Source organism: Eublepharis macularius, chromosome 3 (genome assembly GCF_028583425.1).
Source record: "Eublepharis macularius isolate TG4126 chromosome 3, MPM_Emac_v1.0, whole genome shotgun sequence".
NCBI lineage: Eukaryota > Metazoa > Chordata > Lepidosauria > Squamata > Eublepharidae > Eublepharis > Eublepharis macularius.
In genome coordinates, this window is record NC_072792.1 from 141,298,162 (window position 1) to 141,320,524 (window position 22,363).

The window sequence follows — 22,363 nt, forward strand, 5'->3', positions numbered from 1 at the left end:
CTGATACTGTCTTCCTATAGAGAGTATCGGATCAAATACTAGGTTTCCCTAATAATATTTATCCATCCATCACATGGGAGAGAGGCAGCTCTGGCAAATTATTGAAATTGTGAACAGTGTTATACAGAGCAATCAGAAAGAGTACGCAAGTTTACAAGTATTCTATGTAATTCAGAAAACATCTTTATTTGACTACATCAAGACAACTTCCAAATGCAATTTTTAAAAATTGTAGCATGCAGACTTTTTAAAAAAGATGCTATAAAAGTTACATTACACTCAAATATACAGCATAGAGGATTCTATGGCTATTTCATATTTGAACTTGATCTTGACTAAGCAAATTGCATTTATCCAGCTTGTAATCTTACTGCCTTGCCGGACTGAGTATGCTGTGGACACATACATATTTAAAAAGGGGAAAAAAATCTTCTTAAAAGGGTTGTCCTCCTAAGCATTGTCCTACCTGAAGCTGTGGATGTTTTACTACTAATTACAGTAAGAACAATGTTAGAGCAAATGCCTCTGAAAATCTTACAAATGCTGTTTAATCAAGGTTGATAAGAGGCAGAGTTGCCCCAAAATCTGCAGAACACAGATCAGTGAGCTAAAAATTCTAGAGTTTGTTTATTCCCAATTCATATTAACATCTATGCAAGAAAATATAGGTGGCAACAATACTGACTGGTGTTCTCGCTTTCAGGTTCTTTAAAGAAAGGACAAAGATTAAAATGATAAATGTAGGAGCTTGATCACGGCCATGTTTATTTGAAAATAAATCCCAATGATTTCAGCAAGAAATGCTTAAGATTCCAGTTTAAATATTTTACTTACAAGAGGAAAGGCAGCAAATGCCAATAGTAATCCTGATTATAATATTGGAACACACACGATCACAAGGCTGTTTACAAGAAAACTGAAAAATTACAGGCCCCAACTGAAAAAAGAATCCAGTGTTTCTTATTTTCACTGCTCTTATGATAAAAGGTGGTGCAGCAGGAGGAAAGATGCATACAAGCAAAGTATGTGCATCAGCATGCCACCATTAAGTTGCTACCACTATTGCTGGGGACAAAAACACCTTCCTGACCACTTTGCCAGAGGCAGGAAGAAAAGTAGCATTAAAATGCATCACAATTCCTCTTCCCTCCTTTATCACAAAAAGGCAAAAATAGTTGGCTTGTGGCCTTTGGAAGTTTAGGTAGCAGCCAAAAAGGAACAGCCACCAAAGAAGTGGTGCAATTAAGTGTGAAGAGGGGAGGAAAGGCTGTTCTTGCTTTTCACCCTTTCAGTTCCTTTCTTGGCTTCCAGCAACAGAAACCCAAATCCTCTGAGTATGTGTTTATCTAGAGATGGAAATGGAATCTGACTTACTGTTAATGCTTAAGGCTTAGAAAAAGTAGACAGCAGATCATATATATGTGTATATAAATGATCTGATGACATCACATATATACACTTTAAAAAATGCTTTAAGAATCCAATGATATGCTAGCTTCAAAAAGAAATAACTTTATTTTGCTAATCTGAGAACTCTCAGCCCTTTTTCTTCCTGACAGTAAAAGCAGAACTACTGGTCCTTCTAGTATATATAATACCATTTAGTTGTTTTACATATACACAAACAAGTCACTCTGCAGAAACTAAACCAATGTTCCCTACCTATACATGCAGATCATACCTAACAGAACAAAATGCTTTGAAAAAATTTACTCATATTGTGAACACCTCCCCATACTAAAAGCATTTTAGCTGTAACTTACATGTAGAGATGTGCATGAAAGCAAAACAAGACCTTTTTTTTGTTTTGTTGCACTTCACTGCTATAGACAAACACTGAACACTCTGAGGCTTCTCGTCATGGAAACTGGCAACATATTTTATTTCTTCAGAATGCCCTCTGTACATCAGCAATCCAGTTTAGTCCTCCATGCATCAAGCAGATAAGCAGTTAAGTACCATGCCCGACAGAGGCAGCAGGACAATACCCAATGGATTTCACTGCCAGCGAGCATGTCTGTTTGTAGGTGGGGAGAGATCACTCCAGTGCAGTGTGAAAGAACACTCAGTGTGGCTATTGACAGCTACTGGCAAATGTGTCAAAATATAATGGCAGAACATATATCGGGCCTTTGAAAATTATGGTCCTTAATAATCAGGCAGAAACTCTTTGCTTTTCTAGCACATGCTCGGTTAAATTAGCATTTTGCTTTGAAAGATGCTGCTGATTTCTATCCAATCCCCATTTTCACTGTTTCTTATTTCAACAACAGCAGCGGAGGAAGGGGGATCTTTATCTACATCTTTCTTTCAATGGTCCACAGAGGTCCTTCCTAAAACATTCCAAAATAGTGGTTCCTCAGCTCTCCAAAATGCTGGAGTTCTTCAATTTCAGCTGACTTCTATGGGAGTGGAAGACTAGTCAGTAGGCAGATGTGCAATTCATACTATATGGTGGATATGCAGGAAAATTTATAACACACATCTTCATTATCTCTATCTAATTGTTATAATCCCCTCACTATCAGAAATATATTTCTTAAATTCTTTTGTTCATTGGCAATGCAGATAATACCTTTGTATAGTTTCCAAAACAACTTGAGTTAAACTATTTCATATCCCACTGATTTTCTCCATATTCACGAGAGCTAAAAGTATGTAACTTTGCCTGGACTGTATGCAGTTCTTTTAGGTCTCACTCTCAACTAGGTATTTAGTCAGTATCAGTGCCATCCTAAGCAGAATTATAAACTAAGCCCATTAACTTCAATGGAAGTCATTTGCCTTTATTAAAGACTTAACTGGCGCAATAGCATTGTGCTTCTATTAATTTCATTAGTTTTAAAATTAACTTCATTAATTTCATGTTCAAAACAAAAAGTGAGCAATAATCAATGCATACCATGAAAATATTACTAGCAACTCCAAACAGGGGGAGGCAAGATCAGAATAGTAATATTTACGATGTTAAAAACATAGTGGATAATCTTATGGAAGTGAAGCTGAGATAAAGGATCAAATTCTCAATTAAACCCCTTTATACATTATTTTCTAATGCAAGATCACAGCACAAACTCCCACATTCCTAAATACCATGGCGGTAAATCTGAAAGTTAAACTTGAAATGGTGAAAATTTTTACAAAATGTCTAGACATATATACATGACAAACTTTGGACTGCATCACTGTTCTTTATGCTGCCTTCAACCTTATCTTTATACCTAATATTGAAAAAAGAAATACACCCAACCCACTAATGATTACATCTTTGTGTTCCTAAATCTTAATATAAAAATACTCAGTCACCGCTGCTCATAATTAATAGTAAAAACTATGGAAACCAGCGGGGTTCATGTTGGAAACACAACAGTTACCTTCCTGAATAGTTATAACTGGAATCAGGAGGACTTATGAGTCTCCATGATTGCAAGAAGCCCTGAGACTCATGAGGCACTGTAACATGGCAGGGCCATCAGATAGAGGCCAATTCCTCTTTAGGAGTGAGCCAATCCAGTCACAGAGCTTATCTCTTGTATTCTGAGCAGACAGAGACATAAACCAGAGCAATTCTTTGAGTCCAACATTACCTTCCACTTCAGCATCAGCACTGGTTTGTGCCAGAACAGCTGAAGTAGCATGCTATGCAAATCTATAGCCAATACAAGTCAGACCACTTGCCCTTAAGAATCTCTTATCCACCCATCTGTACTGCAGCAAAACTGAAGAGGACCTTGGAATGCAGAGCTAAAGGCTGAAGAAATGTCTCCTCCCTAGCTTCTAAAAACTTCGGCTCGGCATACCTGCATCACAAAAAGTTTTCATCTGGTTGTCAGAGAAATCAGGGTAACTGTCAAGCTTCATTCAGACATCATGAACAAATCCCAGTTTGTTTTTGATGAACACTGAGTCAGGTTAATAGATGTGCTTGTTAACTCCCTCCCTCCACCTCATGCAGAGAATGACAAAAATCTTGAAATACCTATAATTGTCATATCATCAGAATGCAGCTGCCTGGCCACTTGGGGCTTATTGCCTCCCCACAAAATATTATTCTTAAGCAGGATACAACTGTGGCTAAGAATCCCAGTTACTGTGAAGGAAAATAACCACAAATAATCCAGGCAGCTGCAGACAGATTTTGCAACCCTAAGGCTTCTTTCTTCAATCATTGCACAAGGGAGGAAGCATGAGAGCACACCTATTAACTAGGTTCATGAAGTTTGCTCATGATGTCTGAATAGAGTCATGGACAATTATATCATTCCTATCTGATACCAACTGAGCTAGATGAAAGTCAGCAACCATGCTTGCAAAAACACATCACTGCATATTGATAACTGTTTTTTAAGCAAAATGATCTGTGCATGTAGCAAGGCAAGGAAATAATCTATGGCTTAGTACCTGAGTTTATTAGCATATATTTTTGAACTGCCTGTCAAAACACTTCTGTTAGATTATTATAAATGTAGATTATAATAAATGTTGACTATCTTTTTTCCCTTGGGCATCTGCCTACTTCTCCCAAATTACAAATATTCTTAGTTTTAATTTCTCCATCTAGCAAACTAAAGTGAGAATATAGTAAGAAAGTATGCTTTGTATTTAGGAAAAACTAACCACTTAGTTCAATGAAAGTAAGAGAAAAGTAGTTAGAATGTTCAAAATTATATTTCATAGAAACCTGTTATTGGTCAGTCATAAATACTTGAATTAAGTGCATTATATCCATCATAGTGACTGTACCTGCTACAGTTTAACACAGTGTCAAATGTTAGAAGATCAGGAAAATGCTATTTATAAGCAAAAGTGTTCTAACAGCAAGGGACTGGAAGTCCAAAACAGCATCCAAAAAGAATTCAAATTTTGTATAAACATTTATTTTAAAAAATGTTAAGTGGCTTTTCTACTGATTTAACAGGTCTATGTCTGCTACACAGTTATGCTGACAGGCAGTGCCTGGAACGAAGAGTCACAGTCTGTTGGTTTTTCTTCTGCTATTTCTGCATTCAAATCGCACCTTTCAGATGCTTGACCAATTCCACCTTGTTCTGATGCAAATGCATCTTGAGAGCCTGAGGCAGCCAGGTTTCCTAATGAAACAGCTGCCTTGGGCCTAGTGCTTTCTGTGTCATTGCTGCAGCTTGCTTTTTCATCAGCATCATTGAGCTGCTCAACTGATTTTAAATACTGCTGAAGAAGGCTGTTGTCCTGTTCACAGCTAGATCCCTTTTCACTACATTCCCCATGGCTCAGTTGAATCTCTTCCACATCTGAAAGGCAGCCTGAAAGAGGAACTTCATGGAGTTTGACGGTTTCCAAAGAAGTCCCTAGAGTGCTGTCGTTTGTTTCCGTCAAACTTTCTTCAGACCTCTGTGATTCATTAAGGCAATTTTGGTCAGTCACACATGAATGAAAGCCTGAATCAGGAAATTCTGGTAAAGATCGCTGATGACAAGCTTCAGCAGCTGAAACTAACCAGGTAGAACTAGCAACAGGAGAAAGTACTTGATTTAGTCCAGATGACTCTATAGGTAGCTCTGAAGGACACAAAGCGCTTGAGGTAGGAATGCCATCCTTCCAGATAATACTTAGATGTCGGTTTAAAGAAAGTTGCCATTCCTGAATGGATCTAACCTTTAAACAACATAAAGAGGAAATTGTATTATGAAGTATGAGAAACGTAAGCACTTACATTTGTGATAAGGCAAGCATAAATTAAAACAAACTTATGATATGCTGAAGGGAAAGCTATACTCTCAGCCAAGAAAGGGAAGCAAAATGTGTTAAGCACTGATTGTTCAGGAGTCACTGCATAGCACCAAAAATATCTTCAGCCATAATAAAAAGAAATGAAATGAATTCAAACTAGGGCACAAACAGGTGTGGGTGAGAAAATGGAAGTGTATCAGACACAATAAACATAGCCCTGCAAATAAATTTTTGAAAAGAGAGGGTTTTGAGGAATGGATGCACACAATAACAGACTATCCCATATGTACCCCTCAAATGGTGGTGGATTCCTCCAATGTGCTTCTGTTGTGACCTGCCCTGAGCCCGCTTGCGGGGAGGGTGGGATATAACAACAACAACAACAACAACAACAATATGCAGTGCTCATTACATGATACATTTAATTTTCTATACTTAAGCAGAATCAATGGAAGAAATTTGTCCCATGCTGCTTCCAGTAGTCAGAAGGACTATACAATACCAAACATACTTCTGTTCAGTATATCTCCTAGAGTCTTGGTTTCTATTGATATAAAGCCTGAAAAGGATTTAAGGATAAGGGTTTTACCTGGTCCCAAAGGAATTTGAGAGCCTCCCCTTGCACCTTTCTTTGAAGTCTTTCTTCATCCTTTTCTTTCCTTAATCTAAAATAGCAAACATCGCAAACATGCATTATTTACACAAAAGAAAGAGAGAGAGATTTAAGATATCTTAGAACTGCTATCTCAATCCATCAGCCATATTTGCTGCAGTATTCACACTGCAGAGTTATCATAAAAACTTTATCACACACAAGACAGAACCTTTATTGGCATAACTGTAACAGTGTCGAAAACAAGTGGAGCCTGTTAATTGTTAAACATTCTAAACACACTTCTCCTCTTGTATACACAGTAAAGGAAGTATGCCACCATTTCAGTGACTTCAACCTTGGTTGAGGCTAAAAAACTCACTATCTTACTCTCAACAGATTTGCCCTCCAGCGATTGCAATAGCAATCTATCTACCAGTTATTGTTCTTTGATAATAATAAAATTCCTCCTTTGCTATAGATATCAAGGACTAGAACACCCACCTTGTCCCACATACAGCTCATCCCACAACAGTGGCATCTTGCTATCTTCTTACAGTTGGCAGCTAGATATGTTCAAGGTTATATCAAGCCTCAAGCTGTAATAGGATTGTTTTTAAGGTTGACTCTGAAAAGGCAGATAGGATTATTGACTTACTTTTTAACTTCTTCAGTTAAATGCATAATATGGTCCTGCATTCTGCTGAGTCGTATTTCATAGCGCACCTCCTTGGCTCTGGGATGGTGGTTCCTAGTATAATATCCTCTCCAAGAGGCTTGTAGCTTTGTGGCTGCTCTGGCCATTTCTTCAAGTGCATCATCCTTTTGACATAAAGGAGCTGAGAGATCAGTAGACCTCTCCTCCAGATTTGTGGCAGGAGAAGCAGATTTGATTATGTCCTCTTCAGGAATATGCAACTGCTCAATGTGACTACACTGAACACAGTCTTCAGAGGATACCGGACAGCTTCCAGTGTCAGTGGGTGGACTAATAGTGGCTACTGATAAAGTGGAAATGGACAAATTGCCTTCTGTTTGGTCTTTCCTTTGAGTTTCCATAATCTCTGCTGATTTGATGGGATGTTCCCCGACAGCCAAAAGAGTCTTTTCCTGCTTTTCTTCATCTTCTTTATTAATCTCTTTTCCAAATCCAAGGTTAGTATCATTCATATATTCTGTATCAATACAGATTCCATGAAGTCTCAATTCTGCAGCAGTAGGAGACAATGGTGACAACCCTGAAGCAACAGGCATAAAAGTAGACTCTGAGGACAGAAGACTGCTGTTTAGCTTGTCCTCATCTGTTTGTATGTCTTCCAGATAAAGGTCTTCACAAGCATTTCTTTCACTTTGGGGAGATGCTAGAAAAGCATTGGTAATTGCGTAGGAATGGTCATCATTAGATCTTGGCCTGACCCAGGAATTCTTTTGGATAACAGGTTCTGTAAAAACAAAATGAAACCAGATTAGAGCGCTTAGTATATTTTGTCATACACTTACTGAGCAGTAACCAATAATGATCTATTTCTCCCTCTCAGACCTCCACAGAGCACATCATAATTCTCTGTTGGTTCACAGCCAGCTATAAATACTAGCCAGCCCATTACCTTCAGTTAGAAGCCAATCCCTGCTTCCGTTAAAGACACCACTAGTTCTGGTACTCTTTAAAGCTGCATGTGAAAGCTAGGTATGCTTCAGGCATGACTAGTATTCTCACTACAAAGTATGCATAGCAATGGAGGTCTGAAGCTGAAAGACAGTGACTTGTGGCCTGGTGTACTCCTAGCTGGACCTGTAGCTCATACTGTCAGTCACTACAACACACCTTCTTTCTGCAACAAACATCATTACAGCTATTGCAAGTTCTGTATCCAAAAAACGACAAAAGAACACTTGATCTGGACAGCTGGGAATCTAACAATAAAAGACAAATTCTGGAAGGTAGAGACAAACATTCTCTCTTCCTTTCAATAGACCCAGTTGTAAGAAAGAAAAAAAATGCTGTTTTTCCATTGATAAGAGTCCTCACCACAAGACATCAAAAATATATAACAGTAATTGAAGCACAAAGGGTTCATTTTGCAGTTCTGCATTCACTGGGATAAATAAAATTTTTCTAGAAGTGCCGCTTTTACCCGAAGAAGAGAAGGCATACTTTCTCTACTTTCCTAAATCAAGTAGGATTGGTTTGCACCGACACTGAGATCATGCCATTTATTTCTTAGTTTAGCCAGTGTATTAGTTGACATCCTCCAAGTTCTTAGAGTTTGAACTCTCTACAAGTTTCCTCCCACACCCTTCCTAGCCGCCCCCCCTTTCCCTCAAAATCCTATTTGCCATTTTGGATCTAGTCAAGGGAAAACTGGGCGATAATTATAATGTACAAGGAGTCCCACTACCAGAAGATATTAAGCTATATGAGCGAGCATGACTTACCTCGTTCAGTCCTTATTTGTGATCCATGGGCAGGGCTGCTGGGCTCACTGGTAACAGGCACCTCTTTATTGCAAGGCAAGGAAACAGGGGTCTCGTCAGATTGGCTTTGGTACATCAGTTGCCTCTGGTGCAACCTGAAGACAATAAATAGAGACTGGCTTGGTTTTGCTAACCATGGAGCAGATTGCCTGTTTTTGGACGAGCTAAATTAGTAAACATGACTAAAATATGTTGTGAGAACTAGTGTGCCTAAGGGCTGAACTAGGGGAGGCAGACTCACCCTAAAACTCATTAAAACTCACAAGGTGACCCTGGACCAGTCATTATCTCTCTCCTCCTAACCTGTTACTGTGAGGATAAAATGGAGGCAGAGAGAACCGCGTATGCAATTCTGAACTTCTTAGAGGAAAGGCATTAAAATACATTCTGCAAGCTCTTGAACACAAAAAGACAATTCATGGTATTTGTAGCTGGTGGTATCATGATTGAAGCTGCCAAAGTTAACTGGGTTATCCTTTCAGTCCTTCTGCTACAGAAAACAATTCTCTTTTATTAAGTTACTCACTGACGACAGAGAAGAGTGTTCTCACCTTTGCTTATGTAGTATTTTTTCCAGTTTGGCATCCTCTGCAGTTTGGAGCCCAAACACAGTGGTAAGAGGACAAACACTAGCAAGGTACTGTACTAACGGAACATGTTGGCCTGGACGAAAAGATCTTCCCTTTCCTTGACTGTAAAGCCACTCTGCTTTCAAACTAGAAAGAACAGACATTGTAACAAGAAGAATTATTATTATGCATTTACAAAACTTATAAAATGCAAAAATACACACAGTGGAGTTTTCCACACGGGTTTTTCCCTTCCCTTCTGGCCCCATACAGCTTTGATTTATCTCCTGATTTCTATACACATTTTTTTGTTTTCTCTGCAATTTCCTCTGCAATTTCCCCCTCCCCCCCAGTCCCCCCCCCCGTTCTTTTGAGACCACTTTTACTCCAATCTTTTTCTGGAAGTCAATTGTGAATAAATCCCCCCCCCCTTTTAATGTTTCTTATGGTTTGAAACATCCTGCCTACTCCCCCTTAACCTGCTTTTTGATGAACAAATGTTCATTATTGTCAAACCACTTCCCCCTCATATCACTGTATCAACCTACCATTGTAATAATACATGCAGCTGGGAATCCAGAGCATCTGCTGTACCTATTATTATTACAACAGTAGGTTGTAACGGTGATATAAAAATTACATTTTTAAAAAGAATGGCAAAAGCCCTCATGGCCCAAGGGAGGTTTGGACTGGAGGTGACTTAGATCTTGGTGGTAGTGTTGCTCCGCTTTTAGGCTTCCCCATGAAAAGACTTCCTCATGTGTTCATTTTCAATCTTTTAAAAAACTTCAGCTCTTATATTGATAAGCACACAGAGAAAATAAAGGGGTGGGGTGCTGTGACATCACTGATGACAGCACCCTCACTTGAAAATCGTGATTATTTAAGGCATTTGCAGAACAAAAGCAATCAACTCTGTAACTTTAAAAATGCAAAGGAAGGGTAGATGTGCAGACAACCCATAAGCAAAGCGATTCCAGTGCTTGAAGATCAACAGCTCAGAAAATCAAGAATGAGTGTGCAGAAATGCCCAGTATTACTCTAATGAATTGTTGGCCTACAGGCTTTACATTCATTATGATCTTCCCCATTTTGTTAGGTTTTCTGATCCTGTGGCCTTCCCAGGCCTTCAGGGAGGCTGTTTTTGGCATGTCCTTAATGAATTTTTACCTATGTGGGGATGAGGCTAGTCTTTCTGTTCCTTCTTAGAGCTCTAAGGAAATTCAGGATTGGCCCTTTCCCATTTTGAAGGGAAAATGATAACTGATCTTGAGTAAGGGATAGAGATCTGTCAGCAACTTATAAAACCCTCCATCTCCAAAGCAATTTGTGCATTTCCTTGGGATCAGTTAGCACAGTGGCTGTTGCTGGTAGATGTGTACCCTCATACTGGGGAAGCATGGGCCATGCCAGCCTGTTCTAGGAAAGGACTAAGAGGCACGTAAGTCTTTTAAGGAATAAGTTCAGCTCAGGAGTGATAAGGAACTTTTATTTGTTTTGCTTTGCCTGGAAACCTTAAAACGTGAGAGTGCTTATTTCTTTGCTGCCTTTGGGGCTAAAGCCTACCATTTGGGATGCCTTTTTTTTTTTGGTTACAGCAGCTTTTTGTATCTGCTGTTTTTTTCCATTCTGAATGAAATCTTTTTGAATGAAACTTTGCTGGAGTTCTTTGTATGGCTCAATTGCAGTGGCTGATCCTTGCAATAAAAGGGTCTTTTCCGGGGGAATTCAAGGGGGAAGGGGGCTCCTCTTAAGCAAAGGCAAACCCTCAAAAGCCAGGTCGGTGGCAGTGGCTTACCACCACCACCACTCCCGTCCAGAGGTTAAGGAGGGCAACTGAAAAGAAAGCAGAAGGGCAGTCTGCTGCACAAAAAAGTGCCCCTGGCTGATCTCTCGTACTCCACAGCTCCCACTTCTGAGACAGTTACACAATGAAATTAAAATAATACAATAGATAATCCAGCAATACAAACAAAAATTATTTAATAACACAGCAGCAACAATAATGGGAAAACAAAGTTTGATGTCTAATCCAAGGTTATAATTAAACACTGAAAAGAACATAAGATGTTATAAGGTTATCTGAGTCTGTGAAACATCATTCCCTTATTTGACTACTATCCAGTTTGGTGGTTTTAACTAGTAATCTCACTTTCCTTTATTGGTTTGAAGTTTGCTACTGGCAATATTTTAAAATTATTTTTACAGCTGTTTCGAGATTTGGCTGAGTGCTTTTAATTTCAATTTAAGGTGCTGTGTGTTTAATACTGTTTTGTGCTGCCAACTGGCTTTTAATGATGGTATTATGGGTTTATAGGATTGTATTAGATTTAATTGATACTGGAAATTATCTCAAGTGACCTTAATCAGAAAATAGTACATAAATCAACTGTCTAAGCCTCTGCCTCAACCAGAGCTTTCCCACTCCTACCATACTGCTCATCGCCATCACAAATGAAATTACTAAACCACACTTTACGCATCTGCGTTTACGATATTTGATTATCTTTCATGTGTACCCCAGAAATGAAGAATCCAATTACCAAACTGACTTATGTAAGTTAAGCAGAGTTATATGTTGTTGCCTAATAGACATGCTGTATTCTATTACAAATCCAAGAGTTACTAGAGAGAATGGATGATGATGGAATTGTGGTACAGGAATTGATTACTATGTTTCAGTCAGATTCTTTACCCAACCTGATATTAGTTTGCTTACCTTTCTTTCTGAGAAATCACATAGCCATCAAGGACTTTAAGACTGAGACACCAACTAACAATATATGGCCGATAGTCAAATCCTGGGATGGAAGGAGTAGCCATCACACAGGGATTGTTCATAATTGACAATTGCTCCAGCTCTGGGAAGGAAGCCAAGAAGGAAATCTGAAACAAACAACAGCTTTGTTGATCAAATAGAACTTTTCACATCTAGTTAGTTAATATCTTGGGCTGAATATTAGCACTGTACATTCAATTGCATTTGATTTATTAACAATGAATTACTTGAGGGACACAGAAAAGTTTCCATTCAGTGACTTAATTCCATTTACAGCTTTTTATTTTCTGTGACTTGTATCACATGTAATGCTAAACATCATGAGTGAACTTTAGCCTCAAAAATACCTCTGTTCCATCCCCTCACACATTAAGATTCCCACCCTCCTAAGCAACAAGTTTGCAATTTGGGGGGCAGAACACAAAACACAGTTCAACAGTTTATAAGAACAAATGTACAGTTTGGCTCAAAATAGGAAGAGAAATGCAGTACATAAGAGGAGAAAGGAAGGAGGGAGTCAGCCTTAGGATTAATGTACATAATGTCAGACCATGGCGTAGCAATGTCTGAACTGAAGCCATATGTTTCCAAACTAACCTAAAATGTAAAAAAATTAGATCTTTTCAAAGATTTGTTTCATCAGAGAAGAAACCCCTATTTTCTATCTGATGCTTTTATGCTGGTTGGCCAGGAGGTAAAGCAGGGAAACAGAGGAAGCATAGCTGTAGAGTGCTTTCCTTTGACTTCAGGTTTTTAAAGAAAGAAGAGAAAATCACAATCATGTGCTCTGTGTCCCCCAAAGCTGCATAATATCACAGGTGCCCAGATAGACAACTACCTTTACCAATGATAACACACACTGAATCCCAGATCTAATTCAACTATTTGCCCTAACAGAGAGTAGCATGTAATGAAAATATTTTTGATAGATGTCTGCCAAGAATTTTTAATTTCCCCAAATTGTAAAAGTGGTCATAATTATCTCATGATCATAAAACACAAACTATTCTTAGCTTCAAAATGTTCAAATTCCTCCTTGACGTATTATCAGTCCTGGTCTACAGCTCAAACCTACACTCTGATAGCATTGCTTAGCCTGGGGGAGAAACATTAAAATATATAGGTATTTGGAGTATCAACTTACACAGTTTCATAAGGACACCCCATGAATTTGGATAAATAGGAAAGTCACAAAAGTGAGGCTTAAGAGTGCACCTATACAGAAAGGCACTTTATATTGTAATTACTAAAATAGCATCTTTTCAACAGAATACCCTGATCTGGATGGCCCATGCTAGCCTGATCTCATCAGATCTCAGAGATTAAGCCGGGTCAGCCCTGGTCAGTATTGTATGAGAGACTACCAAGGAAGTCCAGGGTTGCTACACAGAGGCTGGTAATGGCAAACCACCTCTGTGCATCTCTGGCCTTAAAAGCCCTACAGGGTTACCATAAGTTGACTGTGACTTGACAGCACTTTCCATCACTTCCAACAGAATGTCCGCATTGTTCTGGAAAATGGCTTCTACCTATTCTATCCTAATTATGTCTTCTTTTTAAAATTTTACAGCTGGCATCTGTTTTGTGCCTGTGATTTTGTATAGCTCCTCGTACTGTTTATGGACATGAATAGGGAACTAAAAACTGCATTGAGAGTTACCTGTGCTTCACTTGCAATTTTATTTGAACCTTTCTCAAAAAGGCACCTCAAGAATGACTCATGACTCATTCATTTTTGTCGAGAAATCCTGTTCTTACCTCATTTAAGTCTCTGACTTCATTTTCTGCCAAAGAAAGAATAGCAAGTCTTTGAGGTAAGCAAGCAGGAGCCGTGCGCAATGATGTTATGATATTTCCATGAAGCAAAAGAGTCTTGAGGGATGACAAGAGGGGAGGGAAATTTGTTTTAACACAGTATGTTCTTTGAACATTCCAAAAGAGCCATGAAAACACATCTCTGGCAAATAACTGTAGAATATACAAACACTAAATTGAACATTTATCAACACTTCCTTTATATCAAAATAAGTATGTCCACACATATATTTCACTTGGGAATCTCTTGAATGAACTGCAAAGTGTGAAAAGCATTTCTTGCTAGGAAATCCACTATTATGTTGGCCACATTAAATGTCATAAGCAAAATTCTCTTTGTTCATTGTAAGAAAGCTAGAAAGTCCTTGGGTTTACATGCTTCTTCCCTCCTACCCCTTCTCTTATACAACTGGGAAACTGAAAAGTGATTTGGAACGTCTGATTTGTCTGATTCAAACATCAGAACAAACAACTTTAACTTTAACTGAATTTTTATACCGCCCATCTCCCGAAGGACTCAGGGCGGTGTACAGCAAAAATAAAACCTACAAATATAAAACAATAAGAGTATAAAATATAAACATATTAAATAGTTTAACTCAGAAACAGGACAACTCAATTAAAACACATTTAGGCCAGCCCCGCTTGTTGGAATAATAACGTCTTAAGGGCAGGGCGAAAGGTGTGTAGGTCAGGGACCATACGTATCTCCGGGGGCAATTTAATCCAGAGGACAGGTACCCTGACAGAGAAGGCTCTCCCCCTGGGGGTCACCAGCCGACATTGTTTGACCGACGGCACCCTGAGGAGGCCCTCTCTGTGGGAGCGTACCGGCCTGTGGGAGGCTATCGGTAGCAGCAGGCGGTCTCGTAAATACCTAGGCCCTAAGCCATGGAACGCTCTAAAGATGGTAACCAGCACCTTGAAGCGCACCCGGAAGACCACCGGAAGCCAATGTAGCTCGCGCAGGAGAGGTGTTACATGGGCACGCCGTGTCGCTCCCATAATCACCCGCGCGGCCGCATTCTGCACTAATTGCAGCCTCCGGGAGGTCCTCAAGGGGAGCCCCATATAGAGAGCGTTACAGTAGTCCAGATGGGAGGAAACGAGGGCATGGGTGACTGTGCGCAAGGCGTCCCGATCCAGAAAGGGACGCAACTGGTGAACCAGGCAAACCTGATAAAAAGCCTCCCTGGCCACGGCCAACACATGATCTTCTAACGACAGCCATGCATCCAGGAGGACACCCAAGTTGCGAACCCTATATATATAATGGGGTGCCGTTTTTATATATATATATATATATATATATATATATATATATATATATATATATATATATATATATATATATATATATATATAAAAATCAATATATATATTGATTTGCTCATTTGCTTACAAACCAAGACTAAGCTATGGCTTACAGGAAAGAGTAAAAAACGTTGACTGTGATACCTGAAGCACTGGAAAAAGCTTTATTGATGAACACCTCCCTCAGTCAAGAACACACACACACAATAACCAAGCAACATTTACCTTCAGAGAGGAAAGCTTTGAGATATCACCTATTTGAGATATATTGTTGTCTGATAAATCAAGGTGTTGAAGTGATGTGCAGCTGTTGAGCTGCTCTATCATCTACAGGAACATAAAATGTTTTTTCAGCAATTATAAACATTAATAAATTATATATGTATTTCTCAACTATAGACAAGATTATAGCATTTAATTTCTTGCCCCTTAAATTTAAAACTATGCTTAAAAAACTGTAAGTCATAGAATTATCATGCCAGGTATTCTAGAATACATACTAAAAAAAATCTGCATTCAGAAAAATGGAATTTGGTCACTAGAATAAACAATGAGATTGATTACATACTTCATTCAGAATTATTTAAAGAATTTGGAAATTTATAATCAGGAGTAGGGCAGTAGATCAAGAAGGAAAAATGGGATGAGTACTGTGGGGAGCTGCCAATGTACAAGAAAAGAATCAAAACTAGATGAATGAGTAAGATTAGGAATTTTGGGAAAGTGGCTCTGGAAATACTGCCGGGACAACTTGTTTCTAAAACTATTTTATTATTTATATATTTATTATATCTTTTATAATGTGCCTTTCTCACTGAGACTCAAGGCAGATTACACAGTATGAGATTAGTACAGTCAATATGAAGGACATAGAGTAAATCTCCCTCTGCAAAAATGAATGTACTTAAAAAAATAAAGAATATTCTCTAGGCAAATTCAGGAGTAACACTTGGCATCAGAATACAGAATGGAATGATTCCAAAGGCAGTATTTTTCATTGCATGTGTGTGTGGAAACAACTCATTCACAGGTATAAAAACTTGCTTGTCAATGATACCATGTCCCGAAATAGTTCACTGAATGACCTACAAAAAATTTGCATGGACAACCATTTCTGGTATGTTTTCCTGGGTTTGCAGCTGTATAACAATTCCAAAAATTACTCTGTATATGAAAGATAATACAACAGAACATGCCTCTGAGATTTTGATGAGCCATCACACACTTCACTAGAAAAAATGGATTCTAAGAACTACAGGAGATGAGGTGTGGTTCAATGCATTTCTTCATTCCTAGTTTTTAGCACTGCTTGTGATGAGCAAATTTAATCACTGTTCTTTCAGCACTGCGTTCAGATGCTTATCTTGGCTAGACATTTATTTTAGTTTGTAAATTCTTATGCCATATTTTTTAAGAAGCACACCAGAAGGTTGCAGATAATAAAACAAGCTACAATAATAATAATTAGACTAGATTACCTTAAGTAGAAACAATTAAACAATGCACAATTATTTTTTGGAAATTAATTACTTACTTAGATACAGTTATATTATAAAAGAAAATCTAGGAAAATTCACCTTTAAATTATTTCCTGCCAGGTTCAGCCATTCTAGGTGCACTATATCCTTCAATCCTTCTACATAACCAATACTGTTATGAGGCAAGTTTAGTACCCGAAGCTGAGTCAGTTTTGCTACACCCATCATTCGTACCAGCCGATTATTTGCAACAGACAACTGCAAGGTAAAACAAGGCATTATAGTCAACAGGGCATAAACTAATCATAATCGCATCAGATCTTGTTTTTATTCAACTGAAAATCTGTGATGTTTTCATGCATTTTAAAAAGTTCATGACACACACTTAAAATTCTGAATTATCCATAGGAGCACTATACTGAGTGTGGAAAAGTTAACAAGGTAAAATTGCAATTGTGTGGATCTGTACCTCAGAAGATTGCTAGGTACAGTAACCTAAAGATTTACTTTATTCTTAATGATTTCCAAGAATGGATAACATGTTTTGCCAAGCAGGGACACCTTACAAGATCACTTTATCACACAAAATTTAAGGGACAGAAGCTGTGACTTTCCCTGCTTCCAAGTGGTAATATGAATCAGCCCTGATATTTATCATTTATTTATTTACTTAAATTTATAGTCTGCCCTCCCCAACCAAGTGGGCTCAGGGTGGACTATAAATGATAAATGATAAAACACATGAACAGACCATTCATCTGTCAAGGTCAGTGAAGTCTATTCTAATAGGTAAAGACTTTCCAAGGTCTCATGGAGAATCTTTGACATCACCAACTAGTCCACCTTTTTAACCTGAGAAGCCGAGGAAAGAACCGGAGGCTTTTAGAATACAAATCAGTTGTTCTATCATTGAGCCACAGCCCCATCCCAAAGGACCTCATGTACTGTAACATGGTCATATACAAAGAACTACAATGAAACACACATCTCATTTCTAAAACTGTCTTATCACACTGCTAGACAAATTACTTCTAAAACTTTAGAGAAATTCAAAAGCTTCCTCCAGCATAGTATAAATGACTGGGGTCAGGGTAAAACGAAAGCCATAAAAATACATAGAACTGCTTAGAGGGTTCTTCAGATTCAAGCCAATGTGTGAAGTATTTTAATTACAAGACTTAGTGAGAAATGAAGCCCTTGCAGAAAAATCCAAAAAGTTAAAATGTGACAAGTTAAACAAAAACCTTGTTAATTTATAGGAGGAAAAATGAGAACTCAAAATACTAGATTATGAGACTTCTGCTGCCATTTTTAGGATTGTCCAGCAACTCTAGAAAGACAGCTATGATAAGGATAACGCAATGCAATCCAGCCTACCAGTTAAGATCTTCCTCTCAAGCCCTGCTCACTGTGCCCCCATTTTCCGAAGTGAGGCAGATGGCATTTTCCGAGGTGGCACTTTGCCTTTGGAACGCCCTCCCCCTTGATGCTCATTTGGCTCCTAATTTACTTTCTTTTAAGTGCCACACTAAAACACATGAGTGTATCACAGACATACACAACCAACCTGCATCAAGTTCTTGCATTTCTCCAGGTTTTCCAATTTAATTAACTGGTTTTTATCTAGAATCAAAGTATGTGTATCTGCATCACAGGACAAAGTTGGTCCTAGTTTTTGTAATCCTTGCCCGGACCAATTAATTACTGAACCTATAAGAACAGAGCAAAGTTCAAAAAGTTATACATTTAGATGTTTGTTTGTTTATATCATTTATAGCCCGCCTTTCTCACTGAGACTCAAGGTGGATTACACAGTACAAGCTTAGTATAATCAGCATCAAGTAGATTTCTATACAGTATATCAAGTACATTTCCATACAGTATCAAGTACATTTCCGTATAGTGTCAAGGATATTTCCATAAACAATACCATAGGGTAAATATGTATATATTGCCTTATACCAGGGGGAAAAATAAGTGACTTTCACTCACAAAGATTAATAGTATGTTGTAACTCTTTAATCCTGAAAATTACTGTGAATTCCCACCCAATTCATTCTTATGAGCATTTTCTTGTCATAGATCCAAGCTACAAGAGACGAATTACATGAGGAGGAGCATGTGAAGGGAGTCACAATGTTAGCTGAGAAGCTGAGTTTTAAAAGAGATCAGAAGGCGTTGTCAATTTCCCCTCTCTACAGAGCCAGGGAGATCACTGCTCAGAGAGTTTGTTTATTTCCTCTTGCCTCTTAGAAGGGGAGGTGAAACTGACTGAGCCTGTTGGACCCAAAGAGGAGGCAAACAAACCCTCTGAGCAGCAATCTCCCTGGCTCTGTAGAGAGGGGAAATTGACAAAGCCTTCTGATCTCTTTTAAAACTCAGCTTCCTGGTTAACACTGCGACTCCCTTCAAGTGCTGCTCCTTGTGTAATTCGTCTCTTGTAGCCTGGCTCAGAATGCAAATGCAAAATGTAATATTAGTTGGTTACCCAAAAAAATCTGACCGTTTAACACTGGGAGCAAAGTTTTATCCATAAAAAGGCAAAATATCCTTATACTGGTTTCATCTATATAAGGGTACAAAAACAAGTGGCACAGGAATGAGTAGGAATAGCATCCAAACCAGCATCCACACCACTTGCTACTGCCTTCACCTCACCCCATTTTCCAGCACACCTGTGCAAGAGTAGAGTGCGCCCAGGATACCCCTGGCAGCCAGCAACTCCCCCCTCCCACCACCATTTTTCTTCACCATGCTGTACACTACGCACAGCAGAGAACAAGAAAAATGCCCATTAAGGAATGGCACACAGCAGCAATGTGCCCTACACCATTTTGAAAGCAGAGTCTGGCACTGCCCCTTCATGTGCTGTCCATGGAAGGTGTGTCCACACAGACATTCCCCCACAGCTACTCTGTGGATTCTCCCTTTGAGCTGGATTAAACCAGTTTTATTTTTAATCCTGTTTAAAGGGGAAAGCCCTGGGAATTTCATGAATTGGGCTTTGAATATTTAGTACAATCACATGTGGACATCCCCCTTTAATGCAAGGGCTTCTTGCTTTCAGTAGGGGGGGCAGAATTCACATCTGGAAGCAACCAAAGAAAAGTAAAAACAAAAAAAGACCTCTCTTGTGAAAAAGCATACTACTTGGAGAAATTTGCAGCAAATAAATAGTTGAACTGAAGATGGTCTGCTTGTCTGGCTGGCTGTTTCTCTAAAAGCCCTATTTACCTTGATGAACCTTGGAAGAGATTCAATCAAACCATGGAGTACTGACATATTCAAAATGGATCAGAAATTTGCTTGAAATAAAATATACCCAATGCCTATTATTTTATGGGGCTTGCAACCTTCTGTTACAGGCATTGTTGCTAATATAGAAGGCTAGACTAAATGGACCTTTGGTCTCCTGCAATAGTTTTACTAGATACTTTTGCAAGCTTAATCCTTTTTAGAAAAAGGAATACTAGAATTTAAGTTACATTCCTCATGTACAAAATACTGTGCGGGCTGAAATAGATCATATATTATTTTCCACTATATTGTAACAGTTCATCTTTACAAGATGCAAACTGACTAAAATGGCAACTAGGGCTTATTTAACTTATATACCACCTTCGCCACCATCTTTAGCAACTGCTTTAAAACTTCCAATTGGGGCTTGGAGTTCTGAATTACAACTGCTCTCCAGGCTACAATGGAGGTAACGGCAGCTTTAGCTGGACTTGGTGGCATCACATCCCTGCTAGCTCCTTCCCCAAACTCTAGCCTCCTCAGGCACTGCCTCAAAAATCTCCAAAATGTACCATCCTAAACAGAGTTACACCCACTGACCTTACTGAATTTAGAAGGCTGTAACTCTTTACTATTACAATGTAAGATACGTATCTCCCCATAATACAGAGAAGTAATGAAGAGGTTATCATTGTTCAGTCTTCAAAACAGATTACACCAGCAATGAGTACTTTCTGAACAGTCAAAATATGAGTTTGGCAGATCCAGGTCTCATTAGCAAAGAGATGACTATAGACTTTATTAATATGTTCTAGTCTATCTGTTGCTGTTAAGTATGATCCTAATGGGTAGTTTGTGTTGTTTAATATGTCAGGCATAGAATTGCCTATGCTCTGTTTCAGCATTTCTTCAACTTAATATTGGATTTCTGTTGGTTTTAAATCTTTGCAAATTTGCATTTGTGGTATATAAGTGCAGCTATCATTATTACTATCATCATTATCATCATTACTATATTATTATTATGTACCCTGTTTACATTGGTTATTGAAATGTCTTCAAACTTAACTGTACTGACTCACACTGTATAATCCACCTTGAGTCTCAATGAGAACGGCAAACTATAAATAACATAAATAGTCGTTTAGGACTGCACTATAAATTAGCACATATCTCCAGAGCTTGAAATTTTTTAGACCTCTTAGAAATCTAACATGCTATCTTAAACTAAAATACATGGACAGTACGTAGGGCAGACAGTAAAGAAAGGAAGGGCAAAAGAGGCAATCAGAATGGGAGCACAAATTATTATATCCAGAGGAGTTAGCCCTGTTAGTCTGTAGAAGCAAAATCAAAAAGAGTCCAGTAGCACCTTTAAGACTAACCAATTTTATTGTAGCATAAGCTTTCGAGAATCAAGTTCTCTTCGTCAGATGCATGATTATTATAATAACACAACACAAAGAATCTGCTGCAACATGTCTAAAACAGCCTTACAGCTTCCTATTTCTCTTTGGCTACCCTATGTATTTCTTTCCTAATTTGGTTCTGTGCACAAGTAATGAAGACGCGTGGGGATTCATGCCTGCTTGGAAGCTACTCGAGCAACGTAAATCCCCCCCCCCCCGCTGCTTGGAAAAGGAGGCGATGGTCAGCAGGGCACCCTGCCCATGTTCACAGGCCCTCGTTATGATCGTTTCTTCATAACAACGTTCCGCAGTTGAGCTGGGGCAATTCGCGAAGAAATAAGCTAGCTAAAGATTAATTCAAGATCTTAGTCGATCTTCTACTGTAACCAGTACCTGAGCACCTTTCGGAGCACTAGCCAAACTGTAGCAAGAAAAGACGGCCATGCCGCCAAACTATTGTCTCAGTGTGTCTCCTATAGACAAGAGGCATTGACTTAACGGTTACGTATAGAGAGGAAGCCGAGGGACCAGAAACTGAAGATGACTTGGGCTCCTTTTTATTTACTATGGTAAATCTTCGTGCCAAGAAAAGGACAAGGCAGCCTCCACCTCTGCGTTAAAGTACCCCATTGTTTTAAAAGCACAATGCCTGCTCCCCAAAATAAAGAAACGGCCATGCCGCAAGTTCCTCTGGGATCTATAGTCCAAATCTGAACTAAAAACATTAACAGCGATACACTAAAGGGGGAAAACAACTACAAGCCCCATGAGCTACCACACGAAAACCTCCCCTCCCCCGTAAGAGAGAAGGATTTGACAGCCCCTCACTCAGCCCCCCAGTAATGCCTCTCACCGCACATCTACTAAGGTCTCTCAATGCTTTCCCTACCGCCCATAGGTGACTTAGTCGCCTCAGTCCTTGAGGTCGATCCACCCACAGCTGCTGCGGACGCCGCCATACTTCCCGCTTGTTAAGAACGCTAGGC

General features: G+C 38.9%; 1 protein-coding gene across 1 annotated transcript; it reads right to left on the bottom strand.

Moving 5' to 3' along the window:
- Positions 1-245: 245 nt before the first annotated feature.
- On the bottom strand, positions 246-22,345 carry CEP97 (centrosomal protein 97). The gene is made up of 11 exons (XM_054975145.1): positions 22,267-22,345; positions 18,299-18,441; positions 16,831-16,989; positions 15,479-15,580; positions 13,883-13,996; positions 12,065-12,231; positions 9,328-9,492; positions 8,738-8,871; positions 6,960-7,743; positions 6,299-6,374; positions 246-5,634 (listed from the first exon to the last, which is right to left on the bottom strand). Exons 1-11 carry the CDS (start codon positions 22,334-22,336, stop codon positions 4,930-4,932), a joined length of 2,619 nt encoding a protein of 872 aa, XP_054831120.1. The 5' UTR covers positions 22,337-22,345; the 3' UTR covers positions 246-4,929.
- Between the last annotated feature and the right edge of the window lie 18 nt (positions 22,346-22,363).

Coding starts and splice junctions, on each gene's coding strand:
- CEP97 (XM_054975145.1), bottom strand. CDS start 22,336: ATGGCGGCGTCCGCAGCAGCTGTGGGTGGATCGACCTCAAGGACTGAG. Junction 16,990..18,298: donor AATGCAAGAACTTGATGCAG/GTTGGTTGTGTA, acceptor TTTACCTTGCAG/TTGTCTGTTGCAAATAATCG. Junction 7,744..8,737: donor ACAAATAAGGACTGAACGAG/GTAAGTCATGCT, acceptor TTGTTTTTACAG/AACCTGTTATCCAAAAGAAT.